This window comes from Cricetulus griseus, chromosome 3, assembly GCF_003668045.3.
Source record: "Cricetulus griseus strain 17A/GY chromosome 3, alternate assembly CriGri-PICRH-1.0, whole genome shotgun sequence".
Lineage (NCBI taxonomy): Eukaryota > Metazoa > Chordata > Mammalia > Rodentia > Cricetidae > Cricetulus > Cricetulus griseus.
Window position 1 is genome coordinate 263,063,141 of NC_048596.1, and position 27,307 is coordinate 263,090,447.

General features: G+C 44.4%; 1 protein-coding gene across 4 annotated transcripts in view; it reads left to right on the forward strand.

Moving 5' to 3' along the window:
• The window catches only part of Sirt5 (sirtuin 5), a 30,190-nt gene extending 3,866 nt beyond the window's left edge, over nucleotides 1-26,324 (forward strand). For all 4 annotated transcript variants that reach the window (XM_027410440.2, XM_027410441.2, XM_027410443.2 and 1 more), the window contains exons 2-9: nucleotides 5,407-5,554; nucleotides 6,026-6,159; nucleotides 12,023-12,248; nucleotides 16,043-16,130; nucleotides 16,855-16,908; nucleotides 19,567-19,690; nucleotides 21,951-22,066; nucleotides 25,934-26,324. In XM_027410440.2, the coding sequence (XP_027266241.1) occupies nucleotides 5,440-5,554; nucleotides 6,026-6,159; nucleotides 12,023-12,248; nucleotides 16,043-16,130; nucleotides 16,855-16,908; nucleotides 19,567-19,690; nucleotides 21,951-22,066; nucleotides 25,934-26,009 (933 nt within the window). In that variant the 5' untranslated portion in view covers nucleotides 5,407-5,439 and the 3' untranslated portion in view covers nucleotides 26,010-26,324. The remainder of the gene's footprint in view (nucleotides 1-5,406; nucleotides 5,555-6,025; nucleotides 6,160-12,022; nucleotides 12,249-16,042; nucleotides 16,131-16,854; nucleotides 16,909-19,566; nucleotides 19,691-21,950; nucleotides 22,067-25,933) is intronic.
• Nucleotides 26,325-27,307: the final 983 nt, after the last annotated feature.

Here is a 27,307-nt window from a genome sequence, read left to right on the forward strand (position 1 = left end):
TCTCCCTCTCTCCCTCTCTCCCCCTTTTTCCTCTCTCCTTCTGTTCCTGTCTCTGTAGAGGCTGGTCTCCCCATCTCCTTTCCCCTTTTTATGATCCCCTTCCCTAATAAAAAAAACCCTCTGCTTGAACCCTGTGTCATGGCATCTTTCTCTTGAGCACTGCTTTTCTTAAATTACAACAATTTGTATGGTATTTCTAGTAATTACATAATGTGTCTTGGTAGAAAAATCACACACAAGCAAAACTTTGCCCTTTCCATTGATTGCATCATCTGTGGGAGGCAGATGAGGTCACCATGTCTTGCTACTGGTCATGATATCCTGGATTGCTTGGCCCAGGTAGTAGTAGCCATGTCTTTCATGGCGAAGCTGCTGTTGACCAAGACTTTAAGGAGCCATTCATGGGATTGAATGTGTGAGCAATTTGTTCTCTTTCTTGCTGAACAGTCTTTGTTGTGTGAAGAAGCATAATTTGTTCACTTATGTATAAGTTGATGGCATTTAATTTGCTTCTGTTTGGAGTCAAGGACTATCTGGAGTCAAGGCCTTGGTGCTCTGTTAAATATAAACCATGCCACAGAACACCAATATCAGGCAAGACCACGTGTGACAATGGATCAGGAGAAAAATCCAGACTACTTGGTTATCCTGTCTCAACTGAGATACAAGCAAGTATGTTGTCTAAACCATGAATCCAAAAGCCTGCTGCTTTCCAGCGATCTCTTACTCATCAATAATGTTCCCTACAATATCCAATCAAAGTGGCCCTGCTTCCTCATAGCAACCAAACACTTAGCCTGAACCCTGCCATCAGTCCTTTGAAACACTTGCAATTGTTATGGAACCTGCAGCCTAGGGGGTGCTGTCAGGCAATTTTCCACGAAGCTGCTCCTTCATCTCCAAAAATCAGGGCTAGAGAGATGGCTCAGAGGTTAAGAACACTGGTTGCTCTTATAGAGGCCCAGGTTCAGTTTCCAGCATCCATATGGCAGCTCACAGCCATTCACAACTCCAGTTCCAGGGGATGTGGCACCCTCCTCTGAACTCCTAGGGCACCAGGCATGCAGGCATGAGGTACACACAAATGCAGGCATGCAAGCAAAACATCTGTGCTCCTAAAATAAGTGAATGGAAAATAAAATAATAAAAAGGTTTCACAGTTCCTGGAAAACACCATGGAGCAAGATATTCACATAGATATTGAAACCCTGGCTTCTCTTTGTATTTCCATAAACTGTTTCCCACCTTCACCCAGTTCTTTTACTAAAGGAATTTGTTTTTTAAGACAGGGTTTCTCTGTACAACAGTCCTGGCTGTCCTGAAACTCACTCTGTAGACCAGGCTGGCCTCCAACTCATAGAGATCTGCCTACCTCTGCCTCCTGAGTGCTGGGATTAAAGGCGTGCACCACCACCAGCAACCAGGAATTCTTAATTTTAAAATGAACATTCTAGTAAGTACCAAATTCTTGTCATCCCCATCTCTTATGAAGTTCTAGTTAACGTTTCCCTCCAACAATGTTGTTCTGGTGACCTCTATCAGTTGATACCAAACTCTCTTATTCTAAATTTTAATACCTGGTCAAAATACACAGAATGTAAATTTCACCCCCCTTATTAGTTCCTTTTCTCATCCCTGTGACAAAACACCTGACAAAGCAGCTTACAGAAGGAAGGGTTTGCTCTGACTCACAGTTTGAGGGGACAAGCCATCATGGCAGGGAAGGCAACCGGAGTGTGAGGCAGCTGGTCACTCTGCACCTGCAGTCAGGGAGCAGACAGAATGTATGCTGGTGCCCAGCTAGCTTTCTCTTTTGATTCAATCTATGACCCCAACCTGTGGGATGGTGTCTCCCACCTTCAGTGTGGGTCTTCCCTCCTCAGTTAAACCTTCCTGGAGCACCCTCATAGGTGACCTAGGGGTGTTTCCTTGGTGATCTAAATGGGGTCAAGTTGACAATGAAGATAACCATCTCACAGTCCTAACCTTTTTTCTTTTTTCTTTTTTTTTTTTTTTTGGTTTGTTTGTTTTTTTGTTTTGTTTTGTTTTTTCCAAGACAGGGTTTCTTTGTATTGCTTTGGAGGTTGTCCTAGAACTCCCTCTGTAGACCAGGCTGGTCTCGAACTCACAGAGATCTGCCTGCCTCTGCCTCTGTCTCCCAAGTGCTGGGATTAAAGGTGTGTACCACCAACACCTAGCTTAATCCTAACCATTTTAAAACCACAGTGTACTCATGGTTTGTGGCTGGGACATTCTTCCCCAGAACTTTTTCCATCTTATAAAACTCTAACTTTTTACCCATTATTTTTAAATATACCTCAAATACAATAAAATTAACTCTTCTCTGAGTGTAGACTTCTGCAAGTTCTATTAGACATTGCCATGTAACTGCTACCATGATCAGGACATGGGACACATTTATTACTCCCTTTCCCCACATCTCTTTGTATTTCCTCCCCTTCCATCACAACCACAAATATAGTCTGTGTTTATTCTGGAATGTCATAGGAATATAACCATGAATTCTTTACAGAAATGTTTGTATATGTGAATGAATGTGTATTGCATAGTTGCTTGGGTACAAATGTGCATGTGAAGGCCAGATTGTTGATTGTCTTGCTCTATTCCTATCTTATTTTTAAAAAGTTTTTTTAAACAGTTATTTGTTTAAATCAATAGGTGTTCATACCACAGCACACTGTGAAGGTCAGGGGACAGCTAGTGGCAGGGTCCATTCTTTTGTTCCACCATGTGGGCTCTGGGGATCAAAGTCAGGCCATCAGCCTTGGTGACAAGTACCTTCTCACTGGCCCTGGGCTTTATTTTTGAAGGCAAGGTTTCTCCCGGAATCTTGAGCTTGCCTATTTGGCTAGGCTGCTGACTGGTCAGCCATTCTAGTCTTTCTCCGTGTGTCCCCTCCCGTCGGTGCTGAGGTTACAGGCACGTGCTGTCTCTCACATCTGGATTTTTATGAGTACTGGAGATTTGAACTTAGGTTCTTAAGCTTGCACGGGTGTGGCTCTTACTGACTTAACCTCTCCCCAGCCCTGCTTTCTTTTTTTGAGTAGCAGCCACACTGTGAATTTTTTTTCTTGTTTATTGAGCTTGTTTCTATGGATGGGGATTTACGCCTTTTCTAGGCTCTTCTTCTACTAACCTAATTTTCTATTGTCTGTAGATGTCTGTAGACAGGTCATCTTGGATCACTTCAACTCTCCTTTCTCCCTCTCTTTGAGACTGCGTCTACTATGTAGATTGGGCTGACCTAGAACTCACTACGTAGACCAGGCTAGCTTTGGGCTAGCAACATTCCTCCTGCTGTTGGCATCCTGAGTGCGGCAACTTCAGGAATAATGCCTCCATGTCCCGCCCCTGTTTTCCTCTTATAAAATTTCTCAAGTATAAACTTTTACTAAATGTGCCTCACAACTTACAAGTTTCAGTGCCACCCACATAGCTCCTGTTCTGTTCAGTTTTCAAAAATCATTTCGTCATGAAAACCCCTTGATCAGAAGTTCAGGAAGGGGGCTGGAGGGATGGGTTGGCAGTTGAGAACTGCTCTTGCAGCAAATCTGTAACTCCAGCTCCTGGGGATCCAACGTTTCTGGCTTCCATGGTTTTGCTTTCATGTGCAAAAAAAGCCCTCCACACACATATATGCTCACATAGACATAATTAAAGATAAAAAATACACTTAAAAGGGGTGGCCAGGTTTTAAAAAGTGTTTTGTGCTGTTACAAATGCAACCATTTGTTTTGTTTTGTTTTGTTTTATTAAGAATTCTCATGTTTGGAGCTGGGGAGGTAGCTCAGTCAGTTAAAAAAAAAAAATCTAGGTATAGTGGTGTGTGCACTGGGGAGGCAGAAACAGGTAGATAACTGGGTGCCTTAGCTTACTTAGCAAGTTCTAGATCCCAGTGAGGGATCCTGTCTCAAATTCTGAGGATCTACACCTTAAGTTGTTCTTTGATCTCCATCACACACACACAGACACACACACACACACACACACACACACACACACACACCACATACACATAATACATGCACACACTCTTCACATTTAACACTTTCCCAAGCCTCTACAACCATGATGCCAGACATGAGTGGCCATTAATATTACCTGGTAGCTTGTGGGCTTGGCCAGGGTCTGTCTGTCTGTGGTCTGGGGTGGAACTGGAGGTTTTGCATTCCTGAGGATCTAAGATGCAGCTGCAGGTGTGCAGCTCCATGGAAGAGGCACTGGACACCTGAGCAGCAGGCCAAAGCATAAATGAAAAGAACCAGGCTGAATATCATGGCATTCTTTTGCTCAAGGCTTCAATTAAGGGCGTTCTTTTGTTTTATCATTCTTTTTTTGTTTTATTTTGTCTTGGAGGCTTTTTTGTTTTGTTTTGTTTATTTTTTGTTTTGTGAGACAGGGTTTCTCTGTGCAACTGCCCTGGCTGTCCTGGAATTCATTCTGTGGACCAGGCTGGTCTCGAACTCACAGAGATCCTCCTGTCTCTGCCCCTCAAGTGGTGGGACTAAAAGCCTGCGCCACCACCACCCAGCTTGTTTTTCTGGTTTTTGGTTTTGGTTTTGGTTTTTGGTTTTTCGAGACAGGGTTTCTTTGTGGCTTTGGAGGCTGTCCTGGAACTAGCTCTTGTAGACCAGGCTGGCCTCGAACTCACAGAGATCTGCCCGCCTCTGCCTCCGAGTGCTGGGATTAAAGGCGTGTGCCACCACCGCCCGGCTTGTTTTGCTGTTTTAAGACAGGCTCTCATATAGCCCATCCTCCGTACATCACTGAGGAGGACCTTGAACTGCCCCTCCTGCCTCCACCATGTTAGGGCATTCTTCCAATATAGTCTCTTACTCAACCATGACCTCATAGAGTTTTCACCTTCACCATTGCAATGTTCCTTTTTTAGTTCAGTGTTCAATAAAGCTCAAGATAAGGATCTGGGCTGTAGCTCCAGATGCCTGCTATAATCAAAGCCCTGCGTTTCACCCACCCCCAGAAGCTTAAAAATGTTTCTTTTAGCATGGTGGCATACAGGCTTGTAATCTCAGGCTTTGGGAGGCTGCAATAGGAGGACCATTAGTCAAAGCTACCCTGCAATGTGTAACCAGATTCTGTTGCAATAAGTAAATAAATAAAACTAGAAATCATGAGATGTTTGGGACTTTATTCTAACGGGTTTCACATTAAGTGGTATTGTGAGCACATTTGAAGCAGGCTGGACTAACCATGTTCTGCTGACTGAGTGTATTTATGAGATTTTTCCACTTAGGACTAGTTATCTTGAATCATCAAAATGTTTGTACTTGTATACATACAATACCACCTCTAACGAGACAAAGGCACACTATGTATTTGAATGTCTTATGATTGTTTCTGTGTTATTTTACAACTTTTCCAAAGCCTTCAGAGAAGTAGTACTTCAAAGAAAACCCGATGCGACCCCTCCAGATTGTTCCAAACCGATTCATTCCCCAGTTGTGTCATAGACTGAAGCCTCCAGCCTCCCCACAAAGCAAGATCTGCCTCACCATGGCTCGTCCGAGTTCAAGTAAGTTATCCTTATAAATGCCTACGCTGGTCATGGTGCTGAGATCTAACGTGATTTTCACTGTGAGTGGATATGAGGAGAATTTTAGATGTTTGGTGTCTAATAGGCCTCGGTTCAGCTTGGTCACATTCCTCGAGGAATGCTTTTTAGGGGAATATCCTAAATCTTGCAAGTTTTGAAGTTTTATTTAATATGTATGAATGCTTGCCTTCGTGTGTTTGTCTGGTGTCCACAGAAGTCAGGAGAGGGCACCAGATCCTCTGGAACTGCAGTCAGAGATGGTTGTGAAGCACCGTGTCCCCTGCAAGAGCAGCAAGTGCTCTTAATCGCTCGATCATCTCCTCAGCCCCCATTGGAGTATCCTACGGTGTGGTTTTATTCAGTGTCAAGTTTCACGCCATAGACAATTGATATGGGATATAAAGGTTCTGTTTGTACTCTGGATTGACACAGGTTTTGTCTTCTGTTTAGATATGGCAGATTTTCGGAAGTGTTTTGCAAGCGCAAAGCACATCGCCATCATCTCAGGGGCTGGTGTTAGTGCGGAGAGTGGGGTTCCAACTTTCAGAGGAGCTGGAGGTTATTGGAGAAAATGGCAAGCTCAGGTTAGTAACGCTTCCAGAATACCAATGGCTTTTCTGAATGGAGCTGTTAGGGAGGTGGATTCGGCTCCCATACAGATGCCTGAAGCCCAGGGGCAGCGGTTGAAGTTAGCAGTAACCATTTTTATCCTCTTGGTTTTGGTGTCAACACAGCCTCTATGATGACTGCAATAGCACACTGGGGACCAGGGAGATGGGTTTAGTGCATAAGAGCACTTGCGGTGCAAGCATCAAACATGAGGACCCGAGTTTGACTCCCAGCACCCACATAAAGAGCTTCAGGTAACTGTGTATGCTTGAAACCCCAGCATTGGGAACTGGAGATAGGAGGATCCTGGAAGCCTGCTGTCCAGACACTCTAGCCTAAATTGCAAACTTTTAGTTCAGTGAGAAACTGTGTTCCAAGGTAATAAGGCAGATAGCAACAGGAAAACACCCAGTGTTCTCTGGCTTCTCATGCACAGATGGGCACATCTCCATACTCATGTGTAGGGAAACACACACACAAACACACACTCACACACACATACACACACACACACACACACTCTCTCTCTCTCTCTCTCTCTCTCTCTCTCTCTCTCTCTCTCTCTCACACACACATACACACACACACTCTCACACACACACACACACACACACACACCACACACACTTCATCACAGAAAGGGAGTGCATGACAGACCAAAGCCATGATTGCACCACTGTCCAGTTGGGTGAAGCAGTGGACAGTTTTACTGGAGTTGAAGGGGTTAACTGCACCACTGGAAAGCCTACCTCACCTTGTGTGATGACTCCCACAAACCGTGTCTCAGGACCTCAGAGCTCCTCCATGTGGCTAGCAGGCAGCTCTTTGGCAGGTCAGAGGTCCACATCTCAGCTCACAGAGGCTGTTTACTCCTTTTTCTTCTATTTGCTAGGGGTCTCAAAAATCTTTCAAGCTTTTGTTGTCTGACATATGTGACCTTTTGTTTACCTCCTATTTACTACCTGAGGCTTTGGGGCCTCTCCTTCCCTACTAGGGAAGTGTTTCATTTGGAGGATCTCACACTTGAGCAAAGCAGACACTTCCCTTACCTTCTGGATGTGAAAAGGTTGCATCTTTTCTTTTTTTTATTATTATGATTAACAATTCAGCTCTTCTAGGAACTGCATTAACCTTGGTTAGCACAATTCATTTCTAAAGATAATTGGAATTTAGTGTAAAACACTGTAAAGTTTCTGTGAAACTTGTTGAAGGCTTAGAACTTGGTGTTTAAACAATTATATGAAGGGCATTACAATATAAGTTCATGTGGTGTATGGATTTGATTTTTTAAAGTGTTTATTATTTACTTTATGTGTATGTGTATCTATTTGTGTGTGAGTGCACATAGGCTCATAGGGAGTGGCCCAATTAGGAGGTGTGACCTTGTTGGAGTAGGTGTGACCTTGCTGGAGGAAGTGTGTCATTGGGAATGGGCTTTGAAGTTTCAGATGCTCAAGCCCAGCCCAGTGTCACTCTCTCTTTCTGCTGCCTGTGGATCCAGATGTTGAACTCTCTGCTTCTTCTCCAGCACCATGTCTGCCCACATGCTGCCATGCTTCCAGCCATATGATAATGGACTAAAACTCTGAACTGTGAGCCAGCCTCAATTAAAAGTTTTTCTTTATAAGAGTTACTGTGGTCATGATGTCTCTTCACAGCAATAGAAACCCTAAGACACCCAGGAAGCCAGAAGAGGGATCTGGGTCCCTTGGAGCTAGAGGTATAGGCAGTTGGAGCCATCCAGTGTGGATGCTGAGGACTGAACTTGGGTTCTCTGCAAGAGAAGCAAGTGGTCTTAACCACTGGGTCATCTATCCAGCCCCCGCTTGATTGGTTTGTTTTGTTACTCAGCTTTTGTTAAAATAGACATATAGATGAGTTTACCCATTTTTAGCGTACCATTCAGTGAGTTTTAGCAGATGGATAAAGTTGTATTGTCAACACCATGGTTATAACACAGGACGTTTCTATGTAATATACTATCCTAGTTAGGTTTCTATTGCTATGATAAAGACCATGACCAAAATGCAACTTGAGGAAACAGAGGGTTTATTTCATCTTATGGCTCCATCACAGTCTATCACTGATGGAAGTCAGAGCAAGAGCTGGAGGCAGGAACCTAGAGGCAGGAACGGGGGGAATGGGGGTAGGAATTGATGCAGAGGCCATAGGGGAGTACTGCTTCTCTTAGCACCCAGTACCCACTGCCCAGGGGTGGTACCACCCACAATGGGCTGCGCTTTTCTGCATCAATTATTAATCAAGAAAAAGCCCTACAGACTTACCTACAGGCCAATCTGATGGAAGCATTTTCTCAATTGATCCTTCTTCTCAATGAATCTAGCTTGTGGCAGTTTGACAAAAAACTAGCTCGTATGTGCTACACAACGACACACATATATACAGCGACAGGTACTGTCAAACCACACATGTATACATGCATGTATACAATCTATACACGTACACAACTACATGCACTTATACAAAACTACACACACACACACACACACACACACACACACACACACACACACACACACACATATATCCCGTTACTATAACAGACATCTGAGATACTTAGCTTATAAAGAGAAAAGGTTAACTTGACTCCAAGTTTTGGAAGTGTCACTCTATGATGCATTCATTGTCCCTGCTGCTTTTGGGCTGGAGATGAGAAAGTACATCATGCAGAGAGCATGGTGACCACACAGCAGAGCAAGAAAAAGGACGAAGCCACGAGGGCCTCCCTGTCCCCTTCACGTTACTCCCAGTGACCTAAACGCTCCCATTAGACCCCACTTCTCAAAGGCTCACATCTTTTCACTTGTGCCAAGCTGGGAGCCATGCTTCCAACTTGCTGGGCCTTTAGAAGACATTCCACATCCAAGCTGCAGCACTGCTTCTCCAGACTAGTCCAGGATGGTCCTTTGCTTTCTTCTGTTCCCTCCCATCTCCCGCTCCCCGCCCCCGGCTTCCAGGCTTGGGAAATCCTTTTTAATTGTGTATATGTGGGTGGGGGTGGTGCAGATGCACGTGGTGACCTGGGATGCTAGAAGAGGGCGTTATGTCTTCTGCAGCTGGAGTTACAGGTGATTGTTAGCAGTCTAACATGGGTTCTGGGATCCAGGCTTGGGTGGTCTTAACTGCTAACCCATCTCTCCCATCCTGGAAACCCTTGGTTTTAGAGGGCAGGGAATCTCCATGTGTTGTATCCATTGGGAAGCTCCCAGCCCCAGAATGCTGGTACATACATTTTGGTTGGTTGAATGAAGACAAAATTCACGTTAGAGCGTACCTTGCAGAATCTGCAGGGCTTCCTCACTGAGTGCAGAGCAAGGACTGTCCCTTCCTTCCTCCTAAGTGTTGAAGCAGGAGGAAGAGTGCGGTGGCACTCTTCAGGCCTAGGAGGGGAGAAAGGAGTAGAGGGCACCCAGAGTCCAGTAAGAGAGAAGGACCACCAGAGGCATCCCTGGGGCCAGTAGCAGGTGGCAGGGAGAACCGGGAGGGGCTGCTCTAATGTCAGAGGAAGCTCAGAGTTTGCCAGTAGGCAGAGAGGTCAGAGGGCACATCTGATTCCAGCTCTGCCCCAAGGGCCTGTGGATGTCATTACAGTTCACAGGGTAGTGGCATAGGTGCTCCTGGCCAGAGTGTCCTAGGTGTCCAGAGGGAGCACAGGGTCTCAAAGGGAAGGCTACTCTCTCTGCCTGGGGTGGGGGTGTCTCTGCCTGGGGTGGGGACATGCTTGTGTACATGGGACACCCTTGATATGCTTCTTTTCAAAACTGACACAGCCTGAAATGAACTTGTTTGTTGTATGCAGTTCAGTGCGGCCCTGAGGTAACACAGGCAGGACATAGAACATTTCCATAACTGTTAAGGATTTCCTTGTGCAGTTCCTGTCAGCTTCCAGGCCGGACAGCTGTGCTGTGCCTCTCTACCACAGGAGAGAACTGTCTTAGAAGAGGGCCGGTGCCTTAAGTACAGATCTCTCGTGTATTCTGCTGATATGTATTGTTTTTATGTATAAGTATGCATGTATTTAATGTGGCTCATACATGTGTGTGGTTGAGTGTGTATGCATTTCTGTATAGTTTGTGTGTATAGCTCCATGTATGCAAGCATTTGTGTTATGAGTATCTTGGGTGAGGGTGGTCATCTAGGGTACCAGGGAGTTCATTCCATGGGACAGACAAAGGATTACATGTCCTAGAGAGACTCACTCAGACAGGAATGAGAAGTAACTGGGAGGCAGACAGAGAGAAGCCACTGTGTCAGCCAGAGATCTGAGGCAGGGACATGCCCTGGGTGTCTAGAAGAACAGTGGGTTATCATCCTGGGGGCAGTTGACACAATGAAAGTAAGTCACAAATTGAAGCAGAACCAGGAGGACCTGCCACAAAGAGACAAATAACAAAAGGGATAAACTTTATTAGAACAAATAGCTTCTACCAAGGACATGGGAGGGGCCCTGGAGGTGGAGTCTGCCAGAGGCTCTAGTTTGGATTTTTTATAGGTCCTCCCCCTGCTGGACATTTTGTAGTGGTTCAGGTTGGCCCAAGTTCTCCTGACCTTCATATATACATATGTGTGTGTGTGTGTGTGTGTGTGTGTGTGTGTGTGTGTGTGTGTGTGTGTAGTTTATAAGTACATAGCAGTATGCATTATCTATACAATCTGTATATATTTGTTCATGTAGAAGTACATGTAACTAAATGTTTATGTTTAGTTGTATGCATGTATACAGTCGTACTTCTGAGTACAAGTAGCCATATATACATAGTTGGATATATTGTATAGTTGTATGTGTGTATATATAGATATACGTGTGTGTGTGTGTGTGTGTGTGTGTGTGTGTGTGTGTAGTTTCATGTTATAACATGTAACCACATGTTGGCGCTCTAGTGGCGTAATCGGTTAGCGTGCAGTAGTTATACAACATGTACGCAGGTGTATGTAATTGTGTGTATGGATGAGTGTGTCTGATTTTCATGTAAGTGTGTATAACTGTATGTTTGCATGTAGTTATGTGTATGCACACGTATGCTTGTGGTTTATGTGTAAGTACATTAGCTGTATATATGCAGTTGTGTGTGTGCAAATATCTGTGTGTAGTTTTAGCATAAATACTTGTAACTGTGTATGTGTATAGTGTGTATACATATATATGTATTATATTATATATATAATATAATATAATACATATATATATGTAGGGTTTCTGTATAAATATAAAGAGCTGTACAAGTGTATACAAGTGTATTACATATATGTAGTTTGTGCACAATACATATAACTGTATGTAGTTGTATAGATGTGTATAGTTGTATGCTGTGTGCTTATATGTGCTGTTTTTAGTTGTGTGTAGATATGTGTGTCTGTGCATATATGTGTGTAATTGGCACAATTGTGTGCTTTGTGCTTGTATGTGCTATGTTTTTAGTTGTGTGTACATATGTGTGTCTGCATATGTGTGTGTAGTTCCTTGTCTAAGCTCCTTTCTATGCCTGATGGATCTCCCTGGGCCATTTTTCGTTTCATGTTTTTCTTGGAGATCCCTCACAGTAAAATCAAATTTTTATTTCTCAGAGCTCTGAGAGTAAATTCAACCCAGATACTTTCCCACGTGTCACTTTACTTCTCGTTCATAATATGTGAGGTGAGTGAGGCAGGTCACGTCACCTCTGTCTCTTATAGGGAAGTTAAGAGTCATCTGTCTAAAGTCCTGGGTTGGCCCCGGGACTGGGATCTAGGCCAGTGCTACACAGTCTAGCCAGCCAGACTTACAGCTGCCCATCTCCACCTCACAGGTCCCTCACTGACTTCTGCCTCTCCCCTCAGGACCTGGCGACGCCTCAGGCCTTTGCCAGCAACCCATCACAGGTGTGGGAGTTCTACCACTACCGGAGGGAGGTCATGCGGAGCAAGGAACCCAACCCTGGGCACCTGGCCATTGCCCAGTGTGAAGCTCGGCTTCGAGACCAGGGCCGGAGGGTTGTAGTCATCACGCAGAACATTGATGAGCTGCACCGCAAGGCTGGCACCAAGAACCTGCTGGAAATCCACGGTGAGGGAGGCCAGGCTGTCTGTTTTTTCATGACAGGGTTGTTCTGTGTGTAGCCCTGGCTGTCCATTTTTGAACTCATTTTTGTAGACCAGGATGGCCTTGAACTCACAGAGATTCATCTGCCTCTGTCTCCCGGTTAAAGGCATGTGCCACCACCACCTCTGCTGGAGACCAGATTTTAAAACAGCCACTCCACCCTACACTGCTACATACCTGTCCCTCCTCCAGGATGTTCTGGCACTTCCCCTGGGGGCACACTGGTGCCCGAACAGCTCCTGCTGGCAACAAGGGACACTTTGCCCACTGGCATCACTAACTTGTTACTTCCGGCTATCTGCTAGTTGGAGTACTAGAGAGAACCAATAGTGTCAACATCCCTGGGGTTCAGTTAGCTAGGTCCTACCTGGACACACTGAAACAAAGCCTGCCTTTCTCCCAAAGCCCCCACTGCACCGTATCGGGTGTCATCCTGTACTCTGAGAAGCACCATTTACACAGCCACAAGCCCTGCTCCTGGGACATCAGTGGAGGGAGGCTGTGCTGTGACAAGAAGAGGAGGAGGAAGACCTGGCTCCTAGGACCTCTGTGGCTTCAGCAGGGTTGAACATGGCCAGGTGTGACTCTGACCTCCTGGGGATGTTTATTTATTTATCCTCTGTCCTCAGCAGGGAATTTGTCACTGATGCCATCCTGCTCCACCCTAGAACCCGAGGGAGGGGCTGGCCCAGGCCCTTTTCTGTAGCAAGCCCACCCTGTTTGTAACATGCCTCCAGTTTGGCTTTTTTTCCTGTGTGGAGCTCTGCCCAAAGCCATTAGTATGAGTGTCCACAAAGTTACAAACCCAAGGACTATGTTTCCTCATGCACAAGTTGAGACGCAGCCAACCCATGTTATCTATGCTGTACAGGTGCAGCGGAGAGCTTTCCGCCAGCTTGGGGTCATGTGACACAGAAATCTGTTCTCTAGTTAACACTTAACTTCTGCTGGCTGTGTGTCATTTGCCATGTGTCTCTGCTTAGTTCTCTGCCGTGTCATCGACATGTGAGCCATTTTCCTTGCCACGCACAAGGCGAAGGCAATGACACCTGTTTTACAGTCTTCTTTGAAGAATTACTAAAGGTTCCATATGCATGTTAGGTGGGATTTTTTTCCCCTGTTACAACTGATGAGAATTCCCTCTGAGGTAGAAATAAAAGACACTCCTTCATATCATTAAATTCAATTATGATTTTAAGATCCATAAGCTCAGTCGTGATACCCATCTGTTATCTCAGATAAGTGGGAGGCTGAGGCAGGAGGATGGTTGGAGTCTAGAGCCTAGAGTTGGGACCAAACTGAACAACATAGCAACACCCTGTCCAAAGAAAACAAAAAACAAACAAACAAAAAACCCAAAACAGTTACTTTTTTTTTTAATCACTGTGAATAACACCTGGCAATATCAGCTTCAGAGAACGGTGGTTTATTTGGGCCCACGGTTTGAGGTGACACAGTAAGCATGGATTTATTCTGGGCTCACTGTGTGAGCATCTGGTCATATTGCAGCTGCTTTCAGGAATCAGGGGGTGCTGAACCTTAGTGCTTCTCTTTTGAGCTCTTTTTTTTTGTTTTTTTGGGGTTTCTTTGGTTGTTTTGTTTTGTTTTTTGGATATAGGTTTCTCTGTGTAGCCCTGGCTGTCCTAGAACTCACTAAGCAGACCAGGCTAGCCCTGAACTCAGAGATCCTCCCAGGATTAAAGGTGTGCGCAGACAGACAGACAGACAGACAGACAGACAGACAGACAGACACACACACACACACACACACACACACACACACACACACACACACACACACACACACCCGTGCCCTCCTTTGTATCCAGATCATGACCCCAGGCCTATGGGATGCCACCACTTGTATTTAATGTGGATCCTCCTCTCTCTTTCAAAAAGGCTTTTCTTTTTTAAATGTCTCATTTATTTTTTTATGATTTTATTCTTCCCAGATGGCTCTTCTTCTGTCTTTCTGAAGCCAGCTCTTTACATGGGCTTTGGTAGAGGTCTAAGTGGTGGTAGGAGTGTTTGGTTCCTTTAAGGCTTCTTGAGATTCATTCCTGACCACCTGACTTTGAAATGCCACAGCTCGAGCAGTAATGCAGCTTGACACAGAGCTTGGGGATCATGGAAGCACTGAAGACTCCTGCTTCAGACAGTAGCAACCTCTACCTACTGTGTTCTGAATGGAAAGCGACCTTCTTATCCTTGGGCACCCAAGGTGCAGTGTGCAGTGAGTCAGCTGCGGCCCCTCCTTGGCTCTACTGTTGTTTCTTCTTAATTTTGTCATATTGCAGCTAAGACCTGAGGAGCTGTGTATTTTATTTTATGTGTATGGGTGTGAACGTGTGTGTGCCTGGTGCCCTTGGAGCCCAGAAGAGAGTGTTGGATCCTCCAGGAACTTGAGTTATGGATGCTTGTGAGCCAAGATGTCAGTGATGTCAAGCAAACTGGTGTCCACTGGAAGCTCACCAAGTGCTCCAGCCTGGGCTTCCTCTCTCAGCTGAATTTCTTTGGAAACATCTTTATAGACATGCCCAGAGGTGTATATGTTGGGTGATGATAAAGCCTACCCAAGCTGACAGTCAGGACTAACCGTCACTGCTAACCTTCAGAAAACATACCTCTTGAGTGCTTCCTTTGGGTCCCACACCACTGCCTGAGTGGCATACTCTGAATAAGCCAGTCTAGAGCATGTAGCCAGGCTTGTATTTGTCATGTGATTGATGCCCCCGGCAGCTCAGCATTGGGTAGAGGAGAGGTGGTCTCCAAAGATGGCAGAGTAGGCAGGCTGCAACCATCTGTGTGCCCTGTGGGTATATAGCTCAGAGTGCCTGAGTATGCTGCAATTGTTTGAACTGTGGCCACCATCATCGCATTGGAAATGGTTGCTATTACTAGCAGTTATTTTTATTTATTGGTTAATTGCTTGTTTAGTAAGTTTCTTTGGTAGGAAAGATTTGAGTCCTAAGAAATCAAAGATTTTATGCACTCTACACGACTGACTTTTTAAGGTCTGAGCCTTTAACAGCTGCACTGTCTCTCCAGCCCATTGGCCTTTTGCAATTGTGCACCTACTTAGTAACTCAGACTCCTAGCTTCAGGTTGAAAGGTTGCTTCCCTCTGGATCTCTTCAGTTATCTCTGAACATCACCCCAGGGTCATCTGGGAGCTGTTAGCCATGTAGCTATTTCCCCTCCAACTCATGCCATCTTTGAAGGAATTGGTTTTGGTTGGTTAAACAGTAGAGCATCTGTGGTGGTTAGCATCAGAATGACTCCATATATGTGAATGCTTTGTCATCAGGGAGTGGCCCTATTTGAGAAGAATCAGGAGGCGTGGCCTTGTTGGAGAAAGTGTGTCACTAGGAGTGGGTTTTGAGGGTTCAAAAGTCCACACTAGGCCCAGTGTTGCCCTCTCTGCTTGTGGATAAACTACTGTCCAGGTGCCATGAGGGCCGCCGCCATGCTTCCACCATGCCCTGGGCACAATGGTAATAGACTAACCCTCTGAAACTGTAAGCAAACCCACAATTCAATTCTTTCTTTTAAACAGTTGTCTTGGCCATGGTGTCTCTTCACAGCAACAGAACAGTGACTGAGACAGCATGTTTTTATATTTCCCATAATTCCTAGGGTAGACCCACTCATGAAAATGAACCTAGGAAGATGAATTCTTTTCTGACCTCCCAGACACAGAGACTTCGCTCTCGATGATACTAAGTTCTGAACTTGCTTGATACATGTCTTTTCTTTCAGGAACCTTATTTAAAACTCGGTGTACCTCATGTGGCGCTGTGGCTGAGAATTACAAGAGTCCGATTTGTCCAGCTTTAGCAGGAAAGGGGTAATTATATTGTGCCACAGAATAAATGTTGTTTCTCCTCGAGTTGAACACCAATGTGAGGACATTAAATGTTCATTGAAGATTGTCATGGATATTCCTAATGCACAAGACTAGACACTGTACAGATATCTGACGAAAGAAATATTTGACTCATAATTTACCGTGCTAAGTTAAAAACTATACGATGCCAGAGTATGTGCTGTGTGATCCCCAAATTTTATTTATGCAAATTCACTCCCCATCTTCATGGAACTGTATATTTGCTAAAAGACCACAAGAAAATACAGGAAAGGATTGACCGTGACTGTGAGGAATGGAGAGATGACGGGTAATTTTTCAGTTCTCCTCCATCCCATTGGGGATTTCCCAACGTTTTTATGATGAATGTGTATTATTGTTATAATTAGGAACAATTTAGGCATCAACTCAAACTACTGAGAAATATTCTTCTGGATCCTTTCAGAGCAGTATAAACTTACAGAAATAAAATACTAACATAATTCCCTTGGAGAAGCATCAAACACCCTACTGAGATTCTCCCCCACACAAATTCCCTCTTGAAGCAAAACCAATGGTGAGTATTTAGGGTTCATGCTTCTGTGATCCTGAGTTAGCATGCATGTACCATATACAGCCAGGCGATACACAAAGGATATGTCACATCCTTCCTTTGTTCTTCGATTTTACCACTGGCATTCATTCTTTTTCACACTATTTACTTCAGGGCTCCAGAACCAGAGACTCAAGACGCCAGAATCCCAGTGGACAAACTTCCCCGGTAAGCGAAAATCTGGTATAAAATGGCTGGTGTTCAAGGTTGCAGAAAAGAAAAATTAGAAGTCAAAATCTCAACTTTTTTGTGAGATGCCTTTTAAATGTGCAAATGCAACAGAGGTGAAAGAACAAAAAAATGAAACATCTTCCAGGTTCTTTGTAAAGGGCCTGTTTCACTGTGTTAGCCAGACTGGCCTCAAATCAAACTCCGAGGCTCAAGTGATCTTCCTGTCTCAGCCTGAGTAGTTACAAATACACTGCCTGACTTTGATCTCTCTTTGAGTCCTGACAGATCCCTTGATCTGTTTCTGAAGCAGTTATGTGACAGGTGATGATCTGTACACAGAAAGCACACCATAATTATAATCATAGGATATTTATAGTATAATTAGTAAATAGCCCACCTCCTCTCCCTCCGTATAACTCCCAGCCCAAGACTGAGGAAGCGGCAAAGGTCTTGCAAGGGTGAAATTACAGGAAAAAAGTGTGGCTGGAGAGATGGCTCAGCAGCTAACAGTACTGGCTGCCCTTCCAGAGGACCTAGGTTCAATTCCCAGCATCCACATGGCGGTGATGGTTCACAACTGCCTGTAACCCCAGTTCCAGGGAATCTGATGCCCTCTTCTGCTCTCCTAGGGCACTGCGTGCTCACGGTACACATACTTAAATGCAGTCAAAACACCCATCAGATAAAATAAATAAACCTAAAACAATTAAAACATAGTTTTGTACATTATAAAGTACATTAGATTTTTAAATGTCAGTTTTTCTTTTTCTTTTCTTTCTTTCTTTCTTTCTTTCTTTTTTTTTTTTTTTTTGGTTTTTTGAGACAAGGTTTCTCTGTGTAGCTTTGGAGCCTATCCTGCCACTCGATCTGGAGACCAGGCTGGCCTCGAACTCACAGAGATCCGCCTGCCTCTGCCTCCCAAATGCTGGGATTAAAGGCATGCGCCACCAACGCCCAGCTTAAATGTCAGTTTTTCGAAACCAGAGATTGAAACAGTGCTTCCAAAGGGTGTTTCTTGGGGACTGAAAGATGCTCAGTCGGTAAAGTGCTTGCTAGTCAAGCATGAGAACCTAAATGTGGAATCTCAAGGCCCACAGAAGAGCTCGGCATCGCCATGAGTGCCTGGAAACCCATGTGACAGACAGATTCTTGGGGCTCTCCAGTCTAGCCAAAACAGCAACCTCCAGGTTCAATGACCTCTCTCAACAAATGATATGGAGAGTGATAGGGGCAGATCTCCAAGTCAGACCCCTGTTCTCCACATACACACATGCACAGTCAAGAGCATCAGTACACGGGCACACGTGTGCACATATACAAAACAGCGAAGTGCCGGCCCACGCCTTTAATGCCAGCACTGGAGAAGTAAAGACAGGCGGGTCTCTGAGTTCCAGGACAGCTAAAGCTACATATTGATTCCTGTCTCTAAAATCAGAACAAAAAGGTTAAAGTTTAAACACATTGATTTTTATACACATCTATCTGTGGATATATTGGCATGTGGGCATGTACCCCTAGACGCAGTGCTCTTGGAGGTCAGAGGTATTTGGATTCCGTTGAGTGTGAGGCACAGATGGTTGTAAGCCACCAGACTAGCTCGGGTCTTCTGCAAGAGCAGTAATCTCTTCACCATGGAGCCATCTCTCCAGCCCTGAATCCGTGCTTTCTAAAAAGTCATTATACTATATTGATCCTTCTTTGGTTTATTTTAACCACGGACCCTTTTCATTTTTTTCTCTTTCTTTTTTTTTTTTCTTCATTTTTTTCTTAAATGCAGCTTTTCATTACTAAAATCCGAAGTTTCAATCTGAGAAAAATCAGGCAATTCTAGAAGTTTCCTGAGTAGGACGTTAAGAAGGTGAAGCTGATATGGTAGTCAGAAGATTTTAGGACATAAACCTAGACTACATTACTTGCCTATAGGGAGTGAAAGGAGAAGTCCCCTGTCCCAACAGGGTTTCTCTGTGTAACCCTCGCTGTCCTGGAACTCACTCTGTAGACCAGGCTAGGAAGCTTGAGGTAGGAGAATCACAACCTTGTGGGTTGGCCTGGCCCACAAGGGAGTTCAAAGTCTGCTGTGGCAACTTAACAAAACTGTCTCAAAGTAAAAAGTCAAAAGGAAGCTGGGGAGAACTGTCTGTTGGTAGAAAACCCTCCCCCCCCCACAAACACACACACTCTCTACTGCACGCAGAGCCCTGGGTTGGTAGAACCCCGGCTCTACCCCACGGAGAGCCCTGGTTCCATTCAAGAGGCAGAGTGAGGTGGAGAAGAGTGAGAATTTGGCTGTTGGCCAGTCTCAAGAAAGACGTGATCTGAGAGAAAGTAAAGGAGCCCATTGGTGGAGACAGGTGGTTCGGGTGCTGGGAGCAGTCCTGAGGCTGCTGCTGTGTCCAGGTCTGGGCAATGGGGGTGTGTTTGTGCCAATGAGTGCACAATGGGGAGAGAAACAAGCTTTTAGAGTGAGAAGGCCAGGCTTAGCTGGAGCTGTGTCTACACAGCTCGGTGGATGAAGACAAGATAAGAACTTAATAGGGCAAAGTCACCTTAGTCTCCTAGGATCCCCGGAAGCCCAGGGCAAGCTCCCATCTCCTGGGATCCCGGGCCGTCCTGGCCCAAGCGGTTAGGGATGACTGAAGGTTAATGTTCTTCCAGATGTGAGGAGGCAGGATGTGGTGGCTTACTGCGACCTCATGTGGTGTGGTTCGGAGAAAACCTGGATCCTGCTGTTCTGGAAGAGGTGGACAGAGAGCTCGCCCTCTGTGACCTGTGTCTAGTGGTACGTCACACCTGTTCCTAGTCTCCAGGCCCTGGAAAGACTGGGATGGAGTGTGTTTGGTTGCCATCTCCCTCCCTTCTTCCTTGTCCAGTCACTTCCTCTTCCTCCTTCACTCCCTCCCTCCTTCCTCCCCTGAAAGATGTGTGTGGAAGTCTCACGATGTCCTGCAGGGGAAAAAAGAAACCAAAAACAATAAATAAGAACTAATCTTCTTTTTTAAGATTTATTTATTTATTATATATACAGTGTTCTGTCTGCATGTATGCCTGCAGGCCAGAAAAGATTACCAGATCTCATTATAGATGGTTGTGAGCCACCATGTGGTTGCTGGGAATTGAACTCAGGTCCTCTGGAAGAGCAGCTAGTGCTCTTAACCACTGAGCCATCTCTCCGGCCCAAGAACTAATCTTTTAGAAAGATGGGTCTTATACTTTTAATTATGTTTAGGTCTGTGTATCTGCATGTGAGCTCAGTGTCCTCAGAGGCCAGGGGCTTTGGATCTCCTGGAGTTACAAATAGTTGTGAGCCACCTGGCATGGGTGCTGGGCATTAAATCTGGGTCCTCTGGCAGAGCAGCAACTGCTCTTAACCACTGAACCATTTCTCCAGCCCCAAGAACTGATCTTAAAATATGAAACTGCAAGACCATGTTCTGATCATCTGTAAAAGCTTCTCCTTCCCCACAAACTAAAAAAGGAACATTTTTTTTTAAGAGCAGTATACATTTAGAGATGTGTTATACTGTCATAACGCCGCTGGGAAATCGTCAGATTTTCTTTATTCATCTATCATATGTGTATGCATGACGTTTGTGTGTGAAAGTGCCACGTGTATGTGTGGAGGTGAGCGGACAGCATTGTGGGGTCAGTTCTCTCCTTCCACCTCTACATGGGTCTAAGGGACAGACTTGGGTCACTGGGCTATTTTTTTAGCAAGCTCATTTACCTGCTGAGCCAACTTGCCGGGCCTGGCCTAGATTTTAAATATAATGCATGCTCATTATTAAATGTACGCCATTGATAAAATATGAAAGACTCAAAGCGTAAGAAGGAAATTAGAAGTCACCACACTATACCATCTGGAAACAATCACCGGTAGCATTTTGATGTTTTCTTCTAGACCAGGAGATGAGTCTTTGTGGCAGAGACTGGATGGTCTACAGAGTCTGTCGATTTTACTGTACGGGTCTTTCCTCAAAAAAGTTGGCCACTTCTGACTTAAATCCTTACTTATGTAGACGCGTATACATTCAAGTACTCATAATACACATTCTGTCTTGAGATTGTTTTATTCATACAATAGTTCAGTTGGCATATCCCATGTCAACATATCCAAAGCTGTCACATCTTTTAGTTCACTGTATGATTTTCTAGTACACTCGTGACACAGTGAGAAAACCCTCTATCACAGGACATTTGGGTTGTTTCAGGTTGTTTTTTTTTCAGTAGCGTCTAATGTATCCCAGGAGGATATCATATCACTGCATAGCCAAAGCCAGACTTGAATTCTTCATCCTCCTGCCTCTACCTCCCACATGCTAGGATTACAGGTCTGTAGACTCTAAGTCCAACTTAGGTTGTTTCAGATTTTGGTATTTGTAGCAATGTTGTATGAATACATGCAGGTGGGACTCTTAGCATGTCTCTTAAGTAATTTTCTTCGGGTACATTCCCTAAAGGTGGAATTAACTAGAAAGAGCATGAAGAGCTCCAAAAAAAGCAGAGGCCCTTTGTGGTTAGTCTGTTTCCACTCTGTTTTTACTGTGTACATCCCATGTTGAGTGCAGCCTCTGTGGTCATGGTGGTCATTAGTGAGAAAACCTCGTTTACAGAATGTGTTGTGGCCTTTCCATTCCACAAGGGTGTGTGTGTGTGTGTGTGTGTGTGTGTGTGTGTGTGTGTGTGTGTGTACACACGCACGTGCGCGCACGCGCATGTCAAAACATTAACATTGATTATTTCCCATGTTAGCAAAAGAACATGGATCATTTGTACAACTTCCAAGACCAGAACAAAACATGTCCTTTGGATCATTTCTTTGTCCGTCTACTCGTTTAACTGTCCTTTGGTGTCTCATGGTTGTTCCCCACTCCCAGTGACTGGCCAAACACCAAAGCCAAGTCATGCCTTCTACTTGTCTCTGTATTGCATCTTCTGTCACCCAGCTCAGCTTTCCTCACACCTCCGTCCACGCCCCTGCCGGAGTAAGCTCCCTTATGTTTTATCTCGCCTAGGGCACTCATTGTCCACTTGCTTTGTAGGTGGGGACATCCTCTGTGGTCTACCCAGCTGCCATGTTTGCCCCTCAGGTGGCTTCCAGGGGAGTCCCAGTGGCTGAGTTTAACATGGAAACCACCCCAGCCACCAACAGATTCAGGTATAGGGAAGGACGGCCAAAGCCGGGGGTGATGGGGAGTGGAGGGTGGACTTGGAGAGGTCATCCCAATAGAGTGTACAGTTCTGATTTCCACAGAGGAGGAGAGAAAGAGAGTGAGGGCAGAGAAGGGAGTTTGATTTGTGGTTGACTTTTATGAAAGAACAAAATGCCATTGACTGCAGACTGGGTGGCTGTGTTTCACTGCAGGGGGTTTCCATACAACTTTTGCTCTTCCCAATGGCACTTCATAGCCTTCTCTAGACTTTATACTTGCGTTTGAAGTTTTCAAGTAGGTGTGGTCACAGCCTTTCCCTGAAGGTGAGAGGCACCATTTCCCCATCCAGATGACATTCCTGCCCGATTGCTATTACAGTAAATGTAAGGCATTTTCTGATTACCTCAATGTTTGACTGACTGATCCTCAAGGGTCCTGGCAACACCAGCATTTGTACATGGCTGAAACGGTGATGGGCTGCATGCTCATCACAGCTCTGTTTGGGCCCTTTCAGTACTTAGACCCATCAGTGCTCTCAGCCACCATGTTTTTGTTTTTGTTTTTGTTTTTACTTTTCGAGACAGGGTTTCTCTATGTAGCTTTGGAGTCTGTCCTGGAACTCTCTTTTTGGCCAGAACGTCTTCCAGCTCAAAGAGATCCGCCTGCCTCTGCCTCCCGAGTGCTGGGATTAAAGGTGTGCGCCACCATGTTGTCTTTTTATCCAGTCTTCAGAATTTAGCTAAAGTACATGGTGTACCAGACACTGCCATAGTCCCAAGGATAGGATATATCAGTAACCAAAACCCAAACCTACCCTGTGAAGATCAGATGCTAGTGGACAGGGCTGGCCGTAAGCAATATACATGGTGGGCACATTATCTGGCTTTTTTGGTGCGGAGTTAGTGAGAAGAGCCTAGGTGTAATTGGGTGTGGGACACACAGACCTCAGGATCTTGTGGGATCTTTAAGGGAAGCCGTGACAGATAAAAGAATATGCTGAAAGAACTTTCCAGAGTTCTGGGACTACCTGATACAAAGGCCCAAGGTAGATGTACTGCTGGGCAGTGTGGGGAGCTCCAGTAAGGAGTCAACCTAGCTGCAGGGATGGTCAGTGTGGGGAGCTCCAGGAGAGGTGATCAGGGGTAATAAAGTAATCCATTGGTGTTGGGAGGAAAGGTACTTGATGCTGAATGCTGATTATGGGGGTCCACACACCTAAGAAATTAGCCTGAAAGCTATGGAGGTAGTAATGTTGCTTATCAAAGGTTTGAAGATTCCTTGCTTTTAAGTCACAGTGGCCACATTTGATAGGATAATTGAATGTTCACCCGGCTGCACCATCCAGTAGGGAGCAAAGCCTTCTTTACCTGTGTAGCTGAGCCCTTGTTGATCTCTTTTGTTTGTTTGTTTGTTTGTTTGTTTGTTTTTTGATGTTTGGAACAGGGTTTCTCTGTGTGGCCCTGGCTGTCCTTGAACTCACTCTGTACACTAGGCTGACCTGGAACTCACAGAGATCCACCTGCCTTTGCCTCCTGAGTGCTGGGATTAAGGAAGTGAGCCATCACTGCCTGGTCCCTATTGATCTCTTAACCTAAAAGTTTACTTAAGGGAAGTCTGAAGAAAAAGAACACATGCATGCCTTGAATTATATATATTATGTATATAATTATATATTATATAAATATTATAGTAAATATGTATTTATTATATTATACATATAAATATATAATAGTATATATAGTATGTGTATCTTTATTTCAAGCACAAGTGAATGCTCATTAGCTTATTTCTTTGCTGTGTTTGTTAACACCTAGGCCTTCCATTTGAGATGGGACCTGCTAACAGGAGCTTACCTGTCCTCATCCCCCTAATTTTCCCAGTGTTTCTTTAATCTTCCCAGCTCTTCCGAGTAAAATGAAGCAAACACCCAGTATTTATAGCTGGAGGTGGCTGTTTACAGTTTAACATATGGTCAATGGATTCTTGACAGGAACTCTTTTATTTTAATTATGCGTATGTATGTGTCTATGTGTCTGGGGGCGGGTATGTATACACAAGCGCAGACGCCTGTGGAAGCCAGAGGTTTGGGATTCCTTGGAACTGGAATTACAGAATGTTATGAGCTGCAGGATGTGGGTACTGGAACCAAATCACAATCCTCTGCACGTTCTTAGCTGTGAAGCCATCTCTCTAGCCCCTCATTGTGTCATGAATAATAAAAGACTCAGAGACTGATATTGGGGTTCAAGCTTCAAGCTGAGGATTGGAAAAGCAAAGCAGCCAAGCCACTATTACCTCTACCTCAGGATGAAAGGGCCTATCCTGCCTCTCCACCAAGCCTCAGACTGCTGCCTCTTAGCATGGTTGGAGAATCAATCTCCACTTGAGACCCTTGCATTTTATACCTCTCTAGCGCTGGGATTAAAGGCGTGTGATCCCAAGTGCTGAGATATCTTTGTGTGAGCTGTTTCTCTTTAGAACTGAATCAATTTCATGTAGTTCATGTGGCCTTGAACTAACAGAGATCTGTCTACCTCTACCTCCCAAGTGGAGGGATTGAAGGTGTGTGCCACCACCGCCTGGCTTCTATAGCTAACTAGTGTGACTGGCTTTGCTTTCTGTACCTTCAGGCAAGCTTTAATAATTCATAAATAATATATTACCACACAGCCTATTTATTTCTATTTTATTTTTGTAATGCTGGGATTTGAACTCAGTGCCTGTGCATGCTAGTTATGCTCTCTAAATCTAAGGCAAATCTTCAGCACTAAATATATATCTTATTTTAAGAATCAAATCTAAAAGTCTGTTGCTTTGACTAGTGTTTTCTTATAGTATTTTTGAATTGCTTTTTGTATATTGTATGAGATGAGGGTCCAATTTCATTTCTCATCATGTGGATATCTAATTTACTAACACCATTTATTAAAAAGACCTTCCTTTCCCCATTAAGTCACTGGTAGATTTGTGATGCCAGTTGACCATAAATCTATAGATTGATTTCTGAACTTTACTCTGTAACGCTGGCTGGCGTGTCTATCATTATGCCAGTATCATGCTATTTTAATTTCAATCACTTTGTACTACATTGTGAGGAGGTCATCTACTGCAGAGGCTCTGGCTTTGTTCATTATGCTCATAAATTTATCAATTATTGAGGTTTGTGTATGTATCTATGAGATTTAGGACTGTTTTATCTATATCATGAAAAATAACATTGGAATTGCAATAAGGATTATATTATAGTATAGCTATTTTAACAATATTATTTTCTTCAAATCCATGAACATGGAATATCTTTCCACCCATTTGCATCTTCATATATATAAATATGGATACATATATGATTTCACTCATGGCTTTGGCATTACGACGGTAAAACACACTGCAGTCATACCCTACCACCTGTCACAGTAAAAGTCTCACAGCACACAGACTTTAGACGGTTGTCTGTGATGGGTTACATTTAGTATTGTCAAAATTTGGCTTAAAGAAGTCCATGAAAGCTAGGTTTAATGCTAGCACTTGAGAGGTAGAAACTGGCTGATTTCTGTGAGTTCAATGCCTGGTCTACATGGCAAGTTCCAAGCCAGCCAGGGTTACATAGTGAGACCCTGTCTGTCCCCCCACAGAAAAAGACAAGTAACAATTTAAAACACCACTTGGGAGACAGAGTTTGGTGGATCTATGTGAGTTTGAGGCCAGTCTGATCTACACAGTGAGTTCCAGGACAGAGAAACCCTGTCTCAAAAAACGTAAAAAAATAAAAGAAAAATGTAAAACACCATTAGATATATGTTATCAGCTGTGGTTGTATGCTCATTTTGTTAACTTGTACCTCCCAATTCTGTTCTATTACTCCTTCTATTTAGGTTTCATTTTCCAGGACCCTGTGGGACAACTCTTCCTGAAGCCCTCGCTCCTCATGAAACTGAAAGGGTGTCTTAATTGTCCTTTGGAAAGAGGAGAAAATCCTGCAGCACATAACCAGGGCACTAACAGGAGAAGGAGTTTTGTGGATGGTGAGCTGAACTTTGGGAAATCTAAACATGCCCTTTGAGCCCCTAGAGGACAGTCAGTCTGTGAAGTGATTGGGCTTCAAACCACCAACAACAAATGTGTTTTCTCTGGAGAGGCTGACAGGCTGTCAAGTTCGTCCATATTATTTGATTTCAACTGAAATAAGAGTATTTTAGATTTGCTGTTCTTGTTCAGTTACTAGGAGGAAAAGTTTGTAATTAAATTACTTGAGAAGGTTAACTATGCTGATTGTTTGCATCTAACATTCATTAACATGCTAAAAGCTAACCCTTAGTATTTATTTTTTGCACAAATTTTTGTGGAAATGAAACCATCCTTTAAGGTCGGTAACTTCTTGTGTAAGAATGTCCCTCCAAGAGCTGCCTTTTTTTGGGGGCTTCTTTTCCTTTTCTTTTCAGTATTTACCTTGCTTGGATACCTTACTTTAAAGAATATGGACTAACTTCCTGCAAGAACTCATGCAAGGCAAGAAAAGGAATAACCAAGTAGAAATGTCAGGGTGAGCAAAGGAACAATGCAAACCCAGGGCAATGCAGACGAGCTGCTTCTGAGGGAAGGAAGTGATGGGTGATCACCATTTAGTGTCAACAGTGGAGGAAAACATCGTCTCTGCTGCTCTACGTCATCATTTGGTGTCATACATGAGGGAGCATGTGGTTGGTCTCCACTGGTTTATGAGCTCCATGGGACCCTGAAAATGGCCCTTTTACCTTGCAGTTTAATAACAAGAACGGTGCACTGTCTCCGAGCCCCATCTGCTTACGCAGCACAGGGCCTGAATTACGGCAGGGATGCGAGGCCTAGAGAGGAGCAGTGTGCTCCAGTGAAGACAATAAAGGACATACATAATGCTCTCCCTTGGGTCCAGTCAGTTCCCCAGGTAACTATGTACCTGGGCTGCCTCACCTCAGCCCCTCTCAATGTAAGACCCCCAGAAAAGCTCAGGCCTCCTGGGTCTCAGCCCAGGACCTTGGTCACCCCAATCACCAGGCGGATTCGAAAGCTTGATCCAAACTGCATGAGGCTTTATTGTTGTTTAACGAGCTAACCCCATGTTAGCTTGGGCCTTTCATCCATCCACCATGGCGGATGGCTAGAAAAGACAGCTCGAACCGGCTGCATAGAGATCTTATAGGGCAGCATAAGGGGAGTGACTAGGGGTATTCACAGGCTCAGGATTGGTGTGCCTCCAGGCTTGGAGGGCT